Source organism: Nicotiana tomentosiformis, chromosome 7, assembly GCF_000390325.3.
Source record: "Nicotiana tomentosiformis chromosome 7, ASM39032v3, whole genome shotgun sequence".
NCBI lineage: Eukaryota > Viridiplantae > Streptophyta > Magnoliopsida > Solanales > Solanaceae > Nicotiana > Nicotiana tomentosiformis.
Genome location: NC_090818.1, coordinates 45,610,855 through 45,628,563, shown reverse-complemented (window position 1 = coordinate 45,628,563; position 17,709 = coordinate 45,610,855). Strand labels below are relative to the sequence as shown.

Genomic DNA, 17,709 nt, shown 5'->3' with positions numbered 1-17,709 from the left:
GGTCATGAATGCCGTCTTTAAAATATTCGAGTCCCGAATCTTTAACTGGTAATACCTAGACCTTGAATCAATCTTAGAGAACACCCTCTCTCCCTGAAGCTGGTCAAATAAATCATCAATACGTGGCAAAGGATACTTGTTCTTGATTGTAACTTTGTTCAACTGCCTGTAGTCGATGCACATCCGTATAATACCGTCTTTCTTTTTCACAAATAGAACTGGTCTACCCCAAGGCGACATTCTAGGCCTAATAAACCCCTTATCAAGAAGTTCCTGAAATTGCTCTTTCAATTCCTTCAACTCAGCTGGTGCCATACGATACGGAGGAATAGAAATGGGCTGAGTACCCATCACCAAGTCAATACAAAAGTCAATATCCCTTTCGGGTGGTATACCCGGTAGGTCTGCAGGAAATATATTCGGTAAGTCTCGCACTACCGGAACAGAATCAATAGTAGGAGTGTATGCATCAACATCTCTCACAAAGGCCAAATATGACAAACACCCCTTCCCAACCATCCGTTGGGCCTTCAAATAAGAAATTACCTTGCTCGGAACATAACCTAGAGAATCTCTCCACTCAACCCTCGGCAATCCTGGCATCACCAACGTCACTGTTTTAGCGTGACAATCCAGAATAGCATGACATGGAGACAACCAATCCATACCCAAGATTATATCAAAATCAACCATATTAAGCCGATCAACTCTAGTCTCAAGTCTCCCAATAGTCACTACACATGACCGATATACACAGTCCACAATAATAGTATCGCCCACCGACGTAGATACATGAACATATGAGACTAAGGACTCATGGGGTATATCCAAATAACGTGCAAAATATGATGATATATGCGAATATGTGGAACCTGGGTCAAATAATATAGAAGATTCCTTGTGGCATACTGAGACAATACCTCTGATCACTATGTCTAAAGAAACGACACCTGGCCTCGCAGTAATAGCATAGAATTGACCCTCACTGCCACCTGATCGACCTCCCCCTCTAGGGCGACCTTTGGCTGCCTGAGCCCCACCTCGTGTTGGCTGGGCGGGTGGTGTTGTAGCTGGTGCAGGAGTCGTAGCCTGACTCCTCTGCTGAATTTGACCTTGCGAAAGGCGGGGACTCAATTTCCTCACATGACCCAGCTCTCCACACTCATAGCAATCCCGCTCGGAAAATGTGACAAGTTCTGAGGCGGACCTCGAGAACCAGAATAACTACCAGAAGAACCTTGTACAGATGAACCCTGAACTGATGGTGCACGAGATGAACTCTGAGCTGGAAGTGCATTAAGAGAAGACTGACCCAGTCGAGCATTATATGAACCATGGCTAGCTAATGCGCCACGATGAGCTGGACGAGCCATCTGAGCGGGCCTATAAGGACGAACCCTGTTGTGATAGGGTTTTCCCCCAGAAGAAACACCGATAGAATTACCCGGACCACGAGACTTCTTGGACTCCCTCTCCTCACGCTCCTAAATATGGACCATCTCTAGCCGCCGAGCACTATCAACCACCTCGTCGAATTTAGCACCTGTTGCATTCCCCAGAGTCATAACAAAATGAAACTGCTGGTTGAGGCCATTAATGAACCTCTTAATCTTCTCCCTCTCAGTGGTAACCAACCAAACTACATGACGAGCCAGTTTAGAAAACCGCATCTTATACTGGGTCACAGACAGGTCCTCCTAACGTAGATTCTTGAACTGCCTGCGCAGCTCCTCCTTGTCTGTGGCACAAACTTCTCCAAGAATAATACAGAGAACTCATGCCATGAAAGTGGTGCTACACCAACTGGTCTACTCCTCTCATAAGTCTCCCACCATCTGAAGGCTGTCCCGGTCAGCTTCAAAGTAGTAAATGAGAACCCACTAGTCTCCAGAATACCCGTTGTACGAAGAATACGCTGGCATATGTCCAATAAATCTTGAGCATACTCTAACTCAGTTCCACTGAATGATGGAGGACGGAGTCTCCCAAACCTCTTTTGTCTCTTCTGCTCATCGACATTCATAATAAGACCCACCTGGACTGAGCAGTTGCAACCGGCTACACTGGTAGTGCCCCCGATACCTGAAGTCCATGCACCACGTACTCAAGAGTACAGGCGACATGGGTATGAGTACCTCCCCGGCCTAAGAAGTGGCTGGTGCGGCATGAGCCAAAACCACCTGAGCAAGGCCAATGCAAACAGTCAATATCTGGGAAAAAACCTCCTGAAGGCCTGAAATCACAATAGGCATAGTTGGTGTCTGAGCTGGTGTCGCCGGCTCAACTTTATTTTGAACCTGCTCTTGAGCTGGAGCAACTGGTAGTTCTACAGGTGCTGCTCTAACTGCTGTGCGAGCTACACCTCTACCACGACCCCGTCCTCTACCACGACCTCGATCTTTCATAGCCCTAACTGGTGGCTGGCCGTCCGATCCGGTAGTACGTGTCCTCACCATCTGTGAGAGAATAGAATACATAAATTTAGTTTCTGAAATCAACAAATTCGCACGACAGAATACAAGAAAGTAAAATTTTCCTAAGGGTTCGATAACCTCTCAAAGATAAGTACAGACGTCTCCGTACCGATCCGCAAGACTCTACTAAACCTCCTCATGACTCGTGAGACCTATATAACCTAGGCTCTAATACCAACTTGTCACGACCCAAAATCTCATCTATCGTGATGGCGCCTATCTTAATACTCGGCAAACCGACAACCTTAATAAACCACAATTTCCTTTAAGTTTGAAAATACAATAAATAAATTTAAGAGTAAAATCCCACAATTTTTTTTATACAAAATATTATCTTTATACAATACACTCCCAAAACTCGGTGTCACTAAGTATGTGAGTATTTAAATGACAATACAGTCTGACTAATAAAAATATTATCTGAAAAATAATGAACAACACAAATAATTGAAATGGGGGAGAGTCAAGGTCTGTGGACGCCAAGAAGCTATCTCGATAATTTTCAATAGATAAATCTCCAAAATCTAGCAACCGACGTATCCGAAAGTACCTCGATCTGCACACAAAGTGCAGAGTGTAGTATGAGCACAACCGACCCAATGTACTCAATAAGTAACAAGGCTAACCTTTGGGCTGAAAGTAGTGACGAGCTCAATAATTACAGTCCTATCATAGAAAATAATAGTACAGAAATATAGGCATGCTTTCAAGTTCAACTTTCTCATGCGACCGCATAGCACAAAACCTCCACTGTCTAGCTAAGCCTATGCGATCACGGACCTTCTCATACAGACTTCCAAATAATTATCCGGACACACTCCTAAGTCTAAAATTACCATACAGAGCTATTGGAATCATCAAAACTCTATTCCGGAGTCGTTTACACATAAGTCAACATCCGATCAACCTTTTCAACTTAAGTCTCCATCCTTGAGATTAAGTGTCTCAATTCATTCTGAAACCTCACCGGACCCGAACCAAATATCCCGACAAGTCACATAACAACTGTAAAGCACAAAATGAGTAGTAAATAGGAGAACAAGGCTGTAATACTCAAAACGACCGGTCGGATCGTTATATCTGGTTTTACTATGGCATAAACTTTTGTATTAGTAAACTTTTGATTTACTGTGGCTACTTTTGTATCAGCAAATTTATAGTTTATTATAGCTACTTTTGCCTCAGTAAAACTTTTGATTTACTATGACAGATTTTGCATTAGTAAACTTATGGTTTACTGTAAAATGATGTAGTACAAATTGAAAAATAAGTCGGGTAACTTCTCACATAAATATTATTTTACCCCCTATGATTGTGAAAACATGAAGATTTTCTATCTTACAATCATTTGTAGTCTCAATATGATATCCATTTGTATTAGTAAACTTTGAGTATACTATAACATATATTTTGACCATAATCTTTTAATATAAATGACATATTTATATATTATCTCTTCGAGAGCCTTTATTTATTATCCACAATCTAATATTATTCGGACACTACTGGTGTCATGTGTCTTCTAGACAAACAATTAGCTCTTCAGGAGTTTTTGATACATTTTGTACTATCAAATATTGCTCAGACACTTCAAGTATCATGAGAGAAAATCATAATCAAATAAACAATATAAAACAATTATTTAAGCACAAGAAAACACCTCTTCATAATATTTTCCTACTTGAGGAGGAAATTTCAATTGTGTTACTTCTTCGGGAGCAAATTTAAAATACGAAAAATTGAGTATATATTCTTTCAATCATATTACCTCTTATGGAGGTGAATCATAATATATTTACATCAAGAGCGCGTTCATATTTACGGCTTTATTAATATTGTCACATTCATTTCAGAGAATAGATTATTATTTATCAAAAATTATCATCCTTCAGGAAATCAAACATAATTATCTGAACGCGCATTAATCATATCAAATTGTGATGTTGCAACCTCTTTTAAAATATTTACTACTTCAGAAGCAAATCGAGGTGTGTATGTAATATAGAGAATATTTCTCTAGCTTATCTTCAATAGTAACCATAGAAAGCCTAAATCATCATTTCGCGTGGTCATAGGCATATACCACTTGTGGTGGTTAACAAAAGTTAGTTACAATGAGATATACGAAACATAACCACTTCTTGTGGTTGTATATTTCTTGCAAACTCCACTGGAGTTTAAGTGGATCTAATAATGTTATCCACTTTATAATCCTTTATTAAGATAATTAGGATGGAAATAAATACCAAAATAGGTACTATATACGTAACATATAACCAAGCAAGCGATGATAAAGATATTAAAATATAAGCAAAAGGCTCAAATTAATTTACGCATATTTTCAGTCCAGATGTAAGTGATATCTACATCACTACTACAACAATAACAACAACGACCCAGTAAAATCCCACAAGTGAGGTATGGGGAGGGTAGTGTCTACGCAGACCTTACCTCTAGGTTGTTTCCAATAGACCCTCGGCTCACTACTGCCAAGAAGAAAAATTCGCCACCTCAAGGATATAATCTGCCTTATGATGCTCGGAATGAACAAGATCTAACTACGAACGTAAGAGTGTCGCTTTACATTGATATGAACATTGAAATAGAAATTAAATTCGAAGTAATTACTCAAAATGGTAGAGTCTCGTGTTGATAACATGTTATAAAATAAAATCTGTAAAGTAAAGACAAGTATAGAGAGAAACTGATATATTATTCAACTTTAATCTGATGTATATATTGAACTAAAAACTCTTCTAGTTATACAAGAAGGGAAGTTGTTGTGTAATCTGCTACTGCAAGCTGTTGTATAAGCTGCTTGTAAGCTGTTATTGTACCAGTTATAGATAATCTTATACAAGAGTAATATTTATCCACAACGGAGTGTCAAAATAATAAAATTCTTCAGGAGGCTTATTTCCAATAAAGTACTAAATAGATAAACATAGTTACAGTGAAATCCAATATGAATAAGATTTTTTAGAAAGTTTATTTATACAAGAGTACTAAATGGACATCCACAGTATAATATATTTATAACAATAACTTCTTTGTACTGTATAAACATTAATAACGCTTCGGAAAGATATTTCTCAACAACTTCCAGGAAGACTAGTAGAAGATTATATTTAGCATGGCAAACTAGTCTTTTTGTTTTTTCCTCTAAGTTGAATATTAAACGGTGACTTCTCTTAAAATAAAATGAAAAAAAGAAAAAGAAAAAAGAAGAAGAGATATGGTGACTTTACCACGATTTACATTATGAAAAGAAAAAAGAAAAAACGAATGCGTCAATATTATGAAATATGTAATGAGAAATGGTAGAAATCTTATTTTTTATTTTGACCTGATTGATTGTATCAGGAAAAGGAAAGAAAAAAGGAGGAGGAAGTATCCCTTTCCATCACTCCCTTCTCCGTTGAAAAGATAATAATATTTATACGTATTTGATGTTTATACTGAATTATATTTTTTCACATTCTTTTATTTTTCACTTTATCTAAAAGATTTGGTAAAAGTATTTGGCAATTTAAAAGCTAAGAAGACATGAATTTTCTTTTTCTCGTCACACCTTTACTATTCTAAAAACGTATTGTCATTTATTATTATTTTATTTAAGGAAGAGATATGAGGATTTACTCATATATCCTTTATGATTAATGTGATTAATTAATTAATTTTACTAATAGGAGTGTCAAATCCTTAAAGGACATATTAAAAGAAACACCAATAATACTAACTTAGCATAGCTCGGTGATAAAATAAGGTAAAAGTTTATATAAAAATTAACGAAGATTAAATAATAAAAGCAAATGTGGAGGGGCATAGCATAGATTTATTGCAAACACCGGTTTATAAGTGGGTATTGGGGAGTCAAAGGCGTACAACTTTGAACAAGTTCAGACTTTTACATGCTAATAATGTAATTCTTAGCCGCCTTTATATATGCCTCTCAAGTCTCAGCAGTTAAGTTGAACGAACTATTCAATTTTGAAGTGATACTATTCACAGTTAAGTGATTGGCTCGTAAAAAGGTTAAAATGAAATCACAGGAGAAAATTCTAAATTCTAGGTAGTTGCCAATAAAATAAAGAAGCCGTGAAAGACCTTCATTAAGAGTTTTCCAAAACCATACATATATTTAGCTTATTTCCTTAAGATGCTTCCAAGATCCAATTCACATTTCAGTTATGCAAATAAGATTTCTTGTCATTTTCTTTATATAAACGAATAATGAACATAACTTTAGATTGGACAGGGAAAATTAGCCTTGTCAGTCAAAGTTAGTGGAATTCACTCTGTGTCCCCTATAATATGGCTTTAAGGCTTTAACCTTGTCAACTGAAAACATGAGTCAGAATTCATGAAAGGGCTACCTTTATTTGTTTGTTCCCAATTACTCTTCATCTTACTAACTTCTGCAGCATTAGACACGATCACTAGAGATAAACCCATTAGAGATGGTGATACAATTGTTTCAGCTGGTGGGGTTTATGAACTTGGATTTTTCAGCCCTGGAAATTCCAAGAATCGCTATGTTGGGATATGGTACAAGAAGCTATTACCTACAACTGCCGTCTGGGTTGCCAACAGAAACATTCCATTGAATGACACTTCAGGAATGTTAACACTTAAACCCAATGGAACTCTTGTACTTGTCAACAGTTCCAATGCCTCAATTTGGTCATCAAACTCATCAAGATCCTTAAAAAATCCAAAAGCACGGATTTTGGATTCTGGGAACCTTGTTGTCAGTGACAGAAATGACAGAGACGCGGAAATTAATCTCGTGTGGCAGAGTTTTGACTATCCAGGAAATACTTTATTACCTGGCATGAAGCTTGGACGTAACTTGGTCACGGGCATGGATTGGTACATATCGTCATGGAAGAGCACTGATGATCCTGCTCCTGGTGAATATGTAGACTTTCTTGATTCTCATGGGTACCCGCAATTGGTCGTGCTGAAAAATTCATCTATAGTATATAACGTAGGGCCATGGAACGGTATTGCATTTAGTGGTAGCCCTAATTCTAAACCAAATATATATTATACTTTCGAGTTTGTTATTAATCAGCAGGAAATTTACTACAAATACGAGATTAAGAATGCGTCCCTGCCCACCAGGGTGGTGATCGACGCGGATGGGGTTGTAGAGCACCTAACATGGATAGAGCGCAGTCAGAGCTGGTTTCTCTACTTGACAGCACAATTTGGTAACTGTGATCGTTTTGCTTTATGCGGACCTTACGCAAGCTGCAACATCAATAACTCACCTCCATGTGACTGTCTGAGAGGTTTCGAGCCTAGGTATTTATTAAACTGTGTGACTGTCTCTTCTTAAGTTATTAGGGAGAGCACATTTTTAATTACTTAATTATGTCTTCACAAGCTTTCTCGCCGTATGGCTAAATTCTTATCCCTGGGCCAAGCACGTGGAAGTTTATTTTGATTACATAATTATGTTTTCACAGGTATCCGAATCAATGGTATGCAGCGGACTGGTCTAGTGGTTGTATAAGGAGAACTTCTTTGGCTTGTAACCAAGATGATTTTCTTAAATTGACGGGTATTAAGATGCCGGATTCTAGACACTCGTGGTATAATCAGAGCATGGACCTTGAAGGATGCAAAAAACTGTGCTTGGCTGATTGCAATTGTACAGCCTACTCAAATCTTGATGTTAGAAATGGTGGAAGTGGATGCTTACTATGGTTTGGTGAACTCATTGATATTAGAGAGTTGAGCCACAATGAGCAAGACCTGTTCGTGAGGGTCGCTGCTTCAGAATTAGGTAATGACACTACCCTGTACCATGTTTTTCATTTTATTATACAATATGTTAGGATTGAGAACCCGGGTAGTGTAGAATTTAGCCGAACAACGGTATAATAACAATAACAAAGACAATGAAAGTTGATAATAACGGCAATTAAAGAATATAAAGAAGACACAAATTTAACATGGTTCGGTCAAGGTGACCTACGTCCACAAGCGGAGAGGAGCAATTTTACTATACCAACAAGAGTACAAAAGAGAGTACAAAATTAGAGTAAATACTCTAATTAATCCCAAATACCCCAAGAGAATAACCTCACAGGATCACTCCAAAGAAAGGGTTCACACAAGTGTTTCCCAACACTCACTCTCTTATGAAATACTCTATAATGAAATAAAGGAGGAGAAAGAAAGACAAGAGTGAATAGCTCTTGAATTGGTGTGTTTTCAAATGAGGAAAAACTACTCTATTTATAGCAAAAATCCTTTGCCTAATAATGGATATTATGTCATGGCAAATGTCATGGTCCACAAATTTATTATAATGGATATTATGTCATGGCAAATGTCATGAACTACAAATTTGTTATAATGGATATTATGTCATGGCAAATGTCATGAAAATTTGGTCATATTACAAATCTCCACCTTGGCCTAATTTCGGCTTATATATAATAAATTTGCTTCACCTTCTCCGCAAAAACCCCCAATGGGCAAAATCATTCTTCATAAATGTCAATCAAGTTCAGGCAAAGCTTAAACTTGGACACTGGAAGAGGTTTTGTGAACATGTTAGCAGGATTGTCTCTAGTGTTGATCTTCTGAACAGAGACTTTTCTTTCAGCAATGTTTTCTCGGATGAAATGATACTTTATATCAATGTGCTTCGTCCTCTCATGATACATTTGATCTTTAGTCAAGTGAATGGCACTTTGACTATCACAGAAAATGGTAATACCACCTTGGTGTAAATTGAGTTCCGCAAATAGACCCTTCAACCATAAAGCTTCTTTGATCGCCTCGGTCACTGCCATATATTCTGCTTCGGTAGTAGATAAAACTACTATATGTTGTAATGTAGCTTTCCAACTAATAGAGCACCCCCCGATGCAAAATACATAGCATATCAGTGATCTTCTTTTGTCAAGATCACCTGCATAATCTGAGTCTACAAAACCAACCAAAGTGTTAGTATTTCTCCCAAACTCCAAACATGTGTTTGAAGTACCTCGCAAGTATTTGAGAATCCATTTCACAGCATGCCAATGTGCTTTACGGGCAAGCCATATACCGGCTTACCACGCTCACTGCTTGTGAAATGTCTGGACGTGTATAAACCATTGCATACATAATACTGCCGACTGCACTGGAATAAGGAACCTGTGCCATGTACCTCTCTTCTTCCTCTGACTGCGGGAACTGAACAGCTGATAACTTAAAATGAGCAGCAAGAGGGGTACTAACTGGTTTAGCATCTTTCATGCCAAACCTCTCTAAGACTTTCTCCAAGTACTTCTTCTGGGTCAGAAATAGCCTGTTGGCTCTTCGATCTCTTTTGATCTCCATGCCAAGGATTTTCTTAGCTGCTCCCAAATCTTTCATCTCAAATTCACTTTTCAGCTGACTTTTCAAATTGTGAATTTCTGTTAAATCCTTAGCAGCAATGAGCATGTCATCAACATATAATAATAGGTACACAAATGAACCATCATTTAACTTCCAGAAGTAAACACAACTATCATACATGCTCCTCGAATAATCATGACCCAACATAAAGGAATCAAACCTTTTATACCATTACCTTGGAGACTGCTTTAATCCGTATAAGGATTTCTTCAACAAGCAAACATGATCTTCTTTTCCTTCAATTTCAAATCCTTCGGGTTGATGCATGTATATTTGTTCCTCAAGTTCGACATGTAAGAAAGCTGTCTTAACATCAAGTTGTTCTAATTCCAAATCATACATGGCAACGAAGGCAAGCAAGACACGAATAGAGCTATGTGTAACAACAGGTGAGAAAATATCATTAAAATCAACTCTTTGTACCTGGCTATAGCCCTTTGCAACTAATCGTGCCTTATACCTCGCATCTTCAACCCCTGGAATGCCATCCTTTTTCTTGAAGACCCATTTGTAACCAACAATTCTTTTTCCTGATGGCAGCTTCACAAGAGACCAAGTACCACTCTTGTGGAGAGACTCAATTTCTTCATTCATTGCAATCAGCCACTTGGCTGAGTCAGCACCAGAAACTGCATCTGAATATTTTGATGGTTCTCCAATTTCTTCAGTTTCCTGTGCAACTGAAAAAGCAAATGCAACATAATCTCTAAACCTTAATGGTTATTTACCTTCTCTTCTTGGTCTATGTTTGGCTATAGAATACTCCTCTTATTCTGGTTCAACTTCAGGAATTTCAGCTTATGTCTCAACTTCAGGAGTTTCAACTGTATTTTGCTCCAAAGTTGATGAGCTTGGCTCAGAAGGAATGCCAACCTCAATCTCCACATGGTTCTGTGTACACTTTCCTTTATCTGTATCACAAGAACTAGAAGACTCTTTTCTAGAATGTAACATAGAGGATTCATCAAAGGTTACATCTCTGCTAATTATAAATTTTGGTGCCATGGGATCAGGATACCATAGTCGGTATCCTTTCACCCCAGATGCATACCCAAGGAAAATGCACTTTTTAGCCCTTGGCTCTAATTTTCCATCATTTACATGCATGTATGCAGGGCAACTAAATATCTTTAAATCACAATAATTAGCAGGAGTACCTGACCACTCTTCCTCTAGAGTCTTAAAGTTCAAAGGTGCAGAAGGAGCTCGGTTGACAATATAACAAGCTGTAGAGATAGCTTCTGCCCAAAAGGTGTTTGTCAACCCAACATTTGAAATCATGCAACGAGCCCTTTCCAAAAGAGTTCTATTCATCCTTTCTGCCACACCATTTTGCTGAGGTGTCATTCTCACAGTACAATGTCGAGCAATTCCTTCATTCTTGCAAAATTCGTTGAATTCATTATTACAAAATTCCAAGCCATTATCTGTTCTAAGCCGCTTAACCTGTTTTCCTGTTTGCTTCTCAATCAAAATTTTCCACTCTTTGAAATTTAAGAAAACATCACTTTTATTTTTTAGGAAATAAACCCAAACTTTCCTTGAATAATCATCAATGAAAGTTAACATATACCTGGCACCACCTTTTGATGGGGTACGTGAAGGACCCCAAAGATCTAAATGAATGTAATCCAAAGTACCTTTTGTTATATGAATCGCTGGAGATTTGAAGCTAACTTTTTTCTGTTTTCCGAACACACAATGTTCACAGAACTCTATATTTTCGGTACTTTGGCCACATAAGAGACCTCTTTTGCTGAGGATGGAAAGACCTTTTTCATTCATATGCCCCAATCGCATATGCCACAATTTGGTGATGTCAGAATCTGATTTATCTGATATTGAAACTGCAGCAGCACTTGTAACAGTAGATCCCAAAAGAGTATACAACGTACCAAATCTGCGTGCTTTCATGATCACAAGAGCAACATGAGAAATTTTCAGAACTCCACCTTCACCTGTGTACTTGCACCCAAGAGATTCTAGAGTGCCCAAAGAGATGAGATTTTTCTTCAAGTCAGGAATATGTCTAACATCGGTGAGAGTTCTCACCACACCATCGTGCATTTTGATTCGGACTATACCTTTTCCAATAACTTTGCAGGCAGCATTGTTGCCCATCAAGATAACTCCACCTCCAATAGATTCATATGTGGTAAATAAATCCCGACTAGGACACATATGATAAGAACAACCCGAATCTAAAGTTCACTCATTGTTATATTTGAAACTATTATTAGTTGCTAAAAAAATAGTTTCCTTAGTCTCATCAGCAGCTAAACTTGCTTCGGCAGTGTCAGTATTTTTGTGCTCATTTTTCTTTTCTGTATGCTTTTCTTTGTTTTTCAATTTAAAGCATTCAGAAATAATGTGACATTTCTTATGACAATATTTGCACATGACATTTATGTATCTGGATTTTGACCTTGATTTAGGTTTGTCACTACTTGAATCTTTCTTATTGGATCTACCTCTTATGAATAAGCCTTCCCCTTGGTTCCCACTAGTTTTCCCAATAATGTCTCTATCTATTTGTTCTTTTGATTTCAAAATAGATTTGATATCTTTATAAGAGATATTATCCTTTCCATAAAGCATAGTATCTTTTATATGTTTAAACGACTGGGTAAGGAAACAAGCAATAACACAGCTTGATCCTCATCTTTGATTTCAGCATCTATGTTACTTAAATCCATAAGAAGAGAATCAAAAGTATCAAGATGAGTAAGTATAGAGGTACTTTCAGCCATACGAAAAGTGTAGAGTTTTTGCTTTAGGTAAAGCCTGTTTTCTACTGTTCTTCTCATATATAAGGTTTTAAGCTTTTCCCATATGCCTTTGGCTGAGCTTTCTCCTGCAACTTCACGTAAAATCTCATTTGAAAGATTTAAAATAATACCTGCTTTTGCCTTTTTGTCTATGACGGCAAACTCCTCGTCTGCTATTTTATCCGGCATCTTCTCATTTCCTTGCAGTGCCAAATCTAAGCCATCCTGAATTAGGATAGCTTCCATCTTTAATTGCCACATTCCGAAGTTTGCACTTCGGTCAAATTTCTCAACATAAGACTTTGTTAGAGTCATTTTGGCTATTTAAACTAACCCGGTTAGATCTGGCTCTGATACTAATTTATTAGGATTGGGAACTCGGGTAGTGCAAAATTTAGCCAAACAATGGTATAATGACAATAACAAAGACAATGAAAGTTGATAATAACGGCAATTAAAGAATATAAAGAAGACACAAATTTAATGTGGTTCGGTCAAGGTGACCTACGTCCACAAGCGGAGATGAGCAATTTCACTATACCAACAAGAGTACAAAAGAGAGTACAAAATTAGAGTAAATACTCTAATTAATCCCAAATACCCTAAGAGAATAACCTCACAAGATCACTCCAAAGAAAGAGTTCACACAAGTGTTTCCCAACACTCACTCTCTTACGAACTACTCTATAATGAAATAAAGGAGGAGAAAGAAAGACAAGAGTGAAAAGTTCTTGAATTGGTGTGTTTTCAAATGAGGAGAAACTCCTCTATTTATAGCAAGAAATCCTTGGCCTAATAATGGATATTATGTCATGGCAAATGTCATGATCCACAATTTTGTTATAATGGATATTATGTCATGGCAAATGTCATGAACCACAAATTTGTTATAATGAATATTATGTCATGGCAAATGTCATGAAAATTTGGCCATATTACACAATAGAAATGCACAATTCCTTAGAATTGAAGGAAATCTACTACTTATCTTATTTTCTTACTTGATAGTTGATAGACATTAAAGTTGAGTAGGTGCTTTAGTAGCTGGTGTTAGGAAAATTATAGAGTTGGGGAACAATAAAAGACTGGTTTTGATAGTGTAATCCTTGTCCATAAGGAATTTTAGCCTCTGACTTACGTTACTGCGAAGATGGTGGCAGAATTTATCCAGGATTCTACAAAGCCAACGAAATTCAAGTTTCAACAATTAACTCGAATTTCTCACAAGAACACAATTTGTGATTTGTAATGAGCAGTAAGAGAAGAGGTCTGAACCATGAAAGTGTGTGCATGTGTATATAATAATTTGCACCAACTGTGAACCAATAACTTAACCTTTTAAAACTTTTGCTGCACAAAGAATATAAGCATCATGTAATGCTGGATACTACTACATGAGATAGTGCTACTGTACTTTAATTTGGGTCATCTTTCAGAGAAGATGTCCCAATTAATAGTGCAGCTCGATATCGATTAAACATGTGCTACTTTTTCAGTAAATCTGACAGATTGAAAGCATTGGTTCACAAGTTATTGTTACCAAGTCTGCGGGGGCTTCATAACAAAATAAAAGTAACACTCTTATGCAATTCACTACTGAAGAGTGAAGACTGCTTATGGACTAATTATTAAACAGATTCAGACAGGAAGCGGAGGAGAAAGAGGTCAACCCTGATTGCTGTCATTTCAGCAGTACTAGCAACATTTATCCTCAGCGTTTTAGCGTGGTTTTCCTTCCAAAGAAGGAAAAGAAGAACAGGTAAATATACTACTCTTGTCAAACAGCTTTACTAGAAAATTGTTAACTCTGAATTCTGTGTGACCTAGGTGAACTTTAATCTGGCTAATACTGTTTGCCTTTACCAAATTTTCATTAATATCATGTTTGTGACGGGTGAATGTATATTATTGACAGGTTCAGAAGTTTCAAATGAGGAGATGGAGTTGCCATTGTTTGATTTAGTTGCTGTTACTAGTGCCACTAATAACTTCTCTTCTGCTAATGTGATTGGTGAGGGCGGCTTTGGACCGGTTTACAAGGTAAGTCAACTTTGATCTGAGATTCTAGCTAGAAGTGGTATCTTTGACAGTTGATAGAAAATTGCAGGGTATCCTACCAAATGGACAAGAGATAGCAGTAAAGAGGCTATCAAAGTATTCTGGACAAGGCGTTCAAGAGTTAAAAAATGAAATCGTTCTCATTTCCAAGCTGCAGCACAGGAACCTTGTCAAGCTTTTGGGCTGTTGCCTTGAAGGAGAAGAAAGGATGCTAATCTATGAGTTTATGCCAAACACTAGCTTGGACTATTTCATTTTTGGTAATGATTCTTTAACTAAATACTACTCCTAGTATTTGATAAGTCCTCGATATTCCTGCAAGCCCTCAATGATACATTGTGCAGATCCAAGCAGAAATCCCTCACTTCCATGGAAGAACCGCTTTGAAATTGCTATGGGAATATCTCGAGGTCTTCTTTATCTTCACCAGGACTCAAGATTAAGAATTATTCACAGAGATCTCAAAACCAGCAACATTTTATTAGATAGCGGCATGAATGCCAAAATTTCTGATTTTGGCCTTGCCAAAATTTTGGGCGGAGACCAAGTGGAAGGAAAAACAAAGAGAGTAATAGGGACATAGTAAGTTCTACAAACCTTCACCATTGAATCTTTATTACATTCGGTCAGTACATGAACGTAAATTGGTTGAGTTGATGCAGTGGATATATGTCCCCAGAATATGCTGTTGATGGGAAATATTCAGTAAAATCAGATGTATTCAGCATCGGTGTAATCATTCTAGAAATAGTTAGCGGCAGAAGGAACAGGAGATTTCGTCATTTGGAACATCATCACAATCTTTTGGGACATGTAAGCATATATGGCGCAGAACTTCGATCCCTTAATTTGACTCTTTGTAAATGCAACTGTATAAATGTGTTCTGTTTGTTACTTTAGGCATGGTTACTTTGGAATGAAGGCAAAGCGTTGGAACTGATGGACGAATGTTTGGAAGAATCATTTTCAGAATCTCAAGTGTTGAGATGCATTCAGGTTGGTTTGTTGTGCGTCCAAAAACTACCAGAGGATAGGCCTACAATGGCGTCAGTAGTTTTCTGGTTGGGAAATGAGGATTTGGTTCTTCCTCAACCAAAGCAGCCTGGTTTTTACGTAGAGAGGAATTCAATGGAATCAACAGAGTCAGCTGATGAAGGATGTCTCAGTAACAACGTGTCGTTAACAGTCCTAGAGCCAAGATAGACATAAAATACAATTGGATTTTAGAAGTGAAATGCATTTACTTTGTCTTGTTTCAACAGTACTAGTGTATATATGACGGAGTAACTAAAACTGACAGTTTATTGACAATATTTTTTCAAACCTTTCTTGAATGCTTTTCTTGAACCGAGGATTTATAGGAAACACCTCATCTACCTTACACAAGGCGCACACCCCCCACCCTACTTAGACATTTTTTTTTTTTTTGTTATTGTTTTTATCGTGGTAGGGCAAATGACTTGATATACACTTTCTTCGTATAAAAACATTACGCAATAACGCTTCGCCATGTTCTTTCTGAACAAATTCCAAGAGTTCAATTAGAAGATTAAACTTGTCCTCTGTTTTTTCCTCAGTTGAATGTAACATGGGGACTTTATCACAATATGAAAGGAAAAAAGAAGAAACAAATGCGTCAATACCTTAAAGCTGAAATTGTTCAATTTGACCCGACTGATTACATCAGGAAAAGGAAAAAGAGAAAGTTGGAGGAAGTATCCTTTTCCATCACTCCCTTCTCCATCACAAATATAAATAGCCAGTGAGAGGAAGAACACTGATAAGAAGGGTAAAGGGGTTGGTCTGAAACGGAAAATATTTATACCTACATGATGTTTGAACTAAAGTATATTTCCTCATATTCTTTTTCTCTGTCACTTTTAAAAAATTACTTTTTCTCTATTCCCATTTTGCTATCAGGATAAGATTTTACATTCTCATTAAGAAAATATTAATAAAAACAGCAATTTGACTAGTCTAGTCTCCTTATTAATTCTTTAATCTTTGTCTATTTACGTGCTTCTTAATTCTGGAACAATTGATGCGAAAGGGTTAATTTGAAAAGAGAATAATTAATTCTCTCTTGTGTCTAAAATGACAAGTATCTGCCAACAATTATTTTTTTTCACTTTAGCAAATATAGAGGAAAAATATTACTTTCTCTTTTACTCTTATTATTAACTACTCATTTCAAATCATTTCCTCGTATTATTGAGATTATTTATTACTCTCTCCGTTTCAATTTAGATGATATATTTCGCTTATCGAGAGTCAATTTGACTAAACTTTGAAGCTAAATTAAATTAGTTCACCTTAGTATTTTAAAATTAAAATTTGAATATTCAAAAACTACACGAAAAGTAGTAAAAGTTGTAATTTTTCTCATGTCAATACGATAACAATATATTTTAAAATATTGGTCAACCTTCACACAGTTTGACTCTCGATAAGTAAAATGCGTTATCTAAATTGAAACAAAAAGAGTATTATTATTGTGGGTATTGTGATAAAATACGTACTTCATTTATAGTATTCTCAAGTAACTACAAGGTTCGTTGTGGATTACTAAAGGAGAATAGAGGTCATATTACTTATGGGTAATGCAATTAATTGAATAGTTCTCTTAGTAGGTATGTCTAAATCTTAACAGACATATTAAAATGAGGTGACAATATCAATTAATTTAATCACCATTAAGTATTTACATCGTGCATTTATTGCTTTAATAAACACAAAGTTTGTAAATATTTTTTTATCTGCAACTGGGGAACTGGAGAGTCAAAGGTGTACAACTTTGAACAGTTGAGACTTTCACATCCTAGCTCTTAGCCGCCTTCATGCCTCCAACAGTTAAGTTGAACGAATTACTCAATTGGGAAAAGATATTGTTCAATTGATCAGTAAACTGAAGTGATTGGCTCGTAAAAAAGTTAAAAAGAATTCACAGGAGAAAATTTTAGGTTGTTGCCAATAAAATGTAGAAGCCGTGATAAACCTTCACTAAG

General features: G+C 36.8%; 2 protein-coding genes across 3 annotated transcripts; one reads left to right on the top strand and one right to left on the bottom strand.

Moving 5' to 3' along the window:
• Positions 1–1,484: 1,484 nt before the first annotated feature.
• Positions 1,485–2,023, bottom strand: LOC138895552 (uncharacterized). Its single transcript, XM_070180253.1, has 2 exons — positions 1,690–2,023; positions 1,485–1,639 (listed from the first exon to the last, which is right to left on the bottom strand). Exons 1-2 carry the CDS (start codon positions 2,021–2,023, stop codon positions 1,485–1,487), a joined length of 489 nt encoding a protein of 162 aa, XP_070036354.1.
• A 4,644-nt stretch (positions 2,024–6,667) lies between these two features.
• LOC104088693 (G-type lectin S-receptor-like serine/threonine-protein kinase At4g27290) lies at positions 6,668–16,038 on the top strand. 2 transcript variants are annotated; one of them, XM_070181489.1, is made up of 8 exons: positions 6,668–7,784; positions 7,949–8,268; positions 14,289–14,405; positions 14,562–14,686; positions 14,754–14,964; positions 15,049–15,286; positions 15,367–15,517; positions 15,605–16,038. In XM_070181489.1, the coding sequence occupies exons 1-8, from the start codon at positions 6,838–6,840 to the stop codon at positions 15,905–15,907; spliced, it is 2,412 nt and encodes an 803-aa protein (XP_070037590.1). In that variant the 5' UTR covers positions 6,668–6,837; the 3' UTR covers positions 15,908–16,038. The 2 variants fall into 2 exon arrangements, with proteins under 2 accessions (XP_070037590.1, XP_070037589.1); XM_070181488.1 differs by having other exon boundaries at positions 6,669–7,784; positions 14,283–14,405.
• Positions 16,039–17,709: the final 1,671 nt, after the last annotated feature.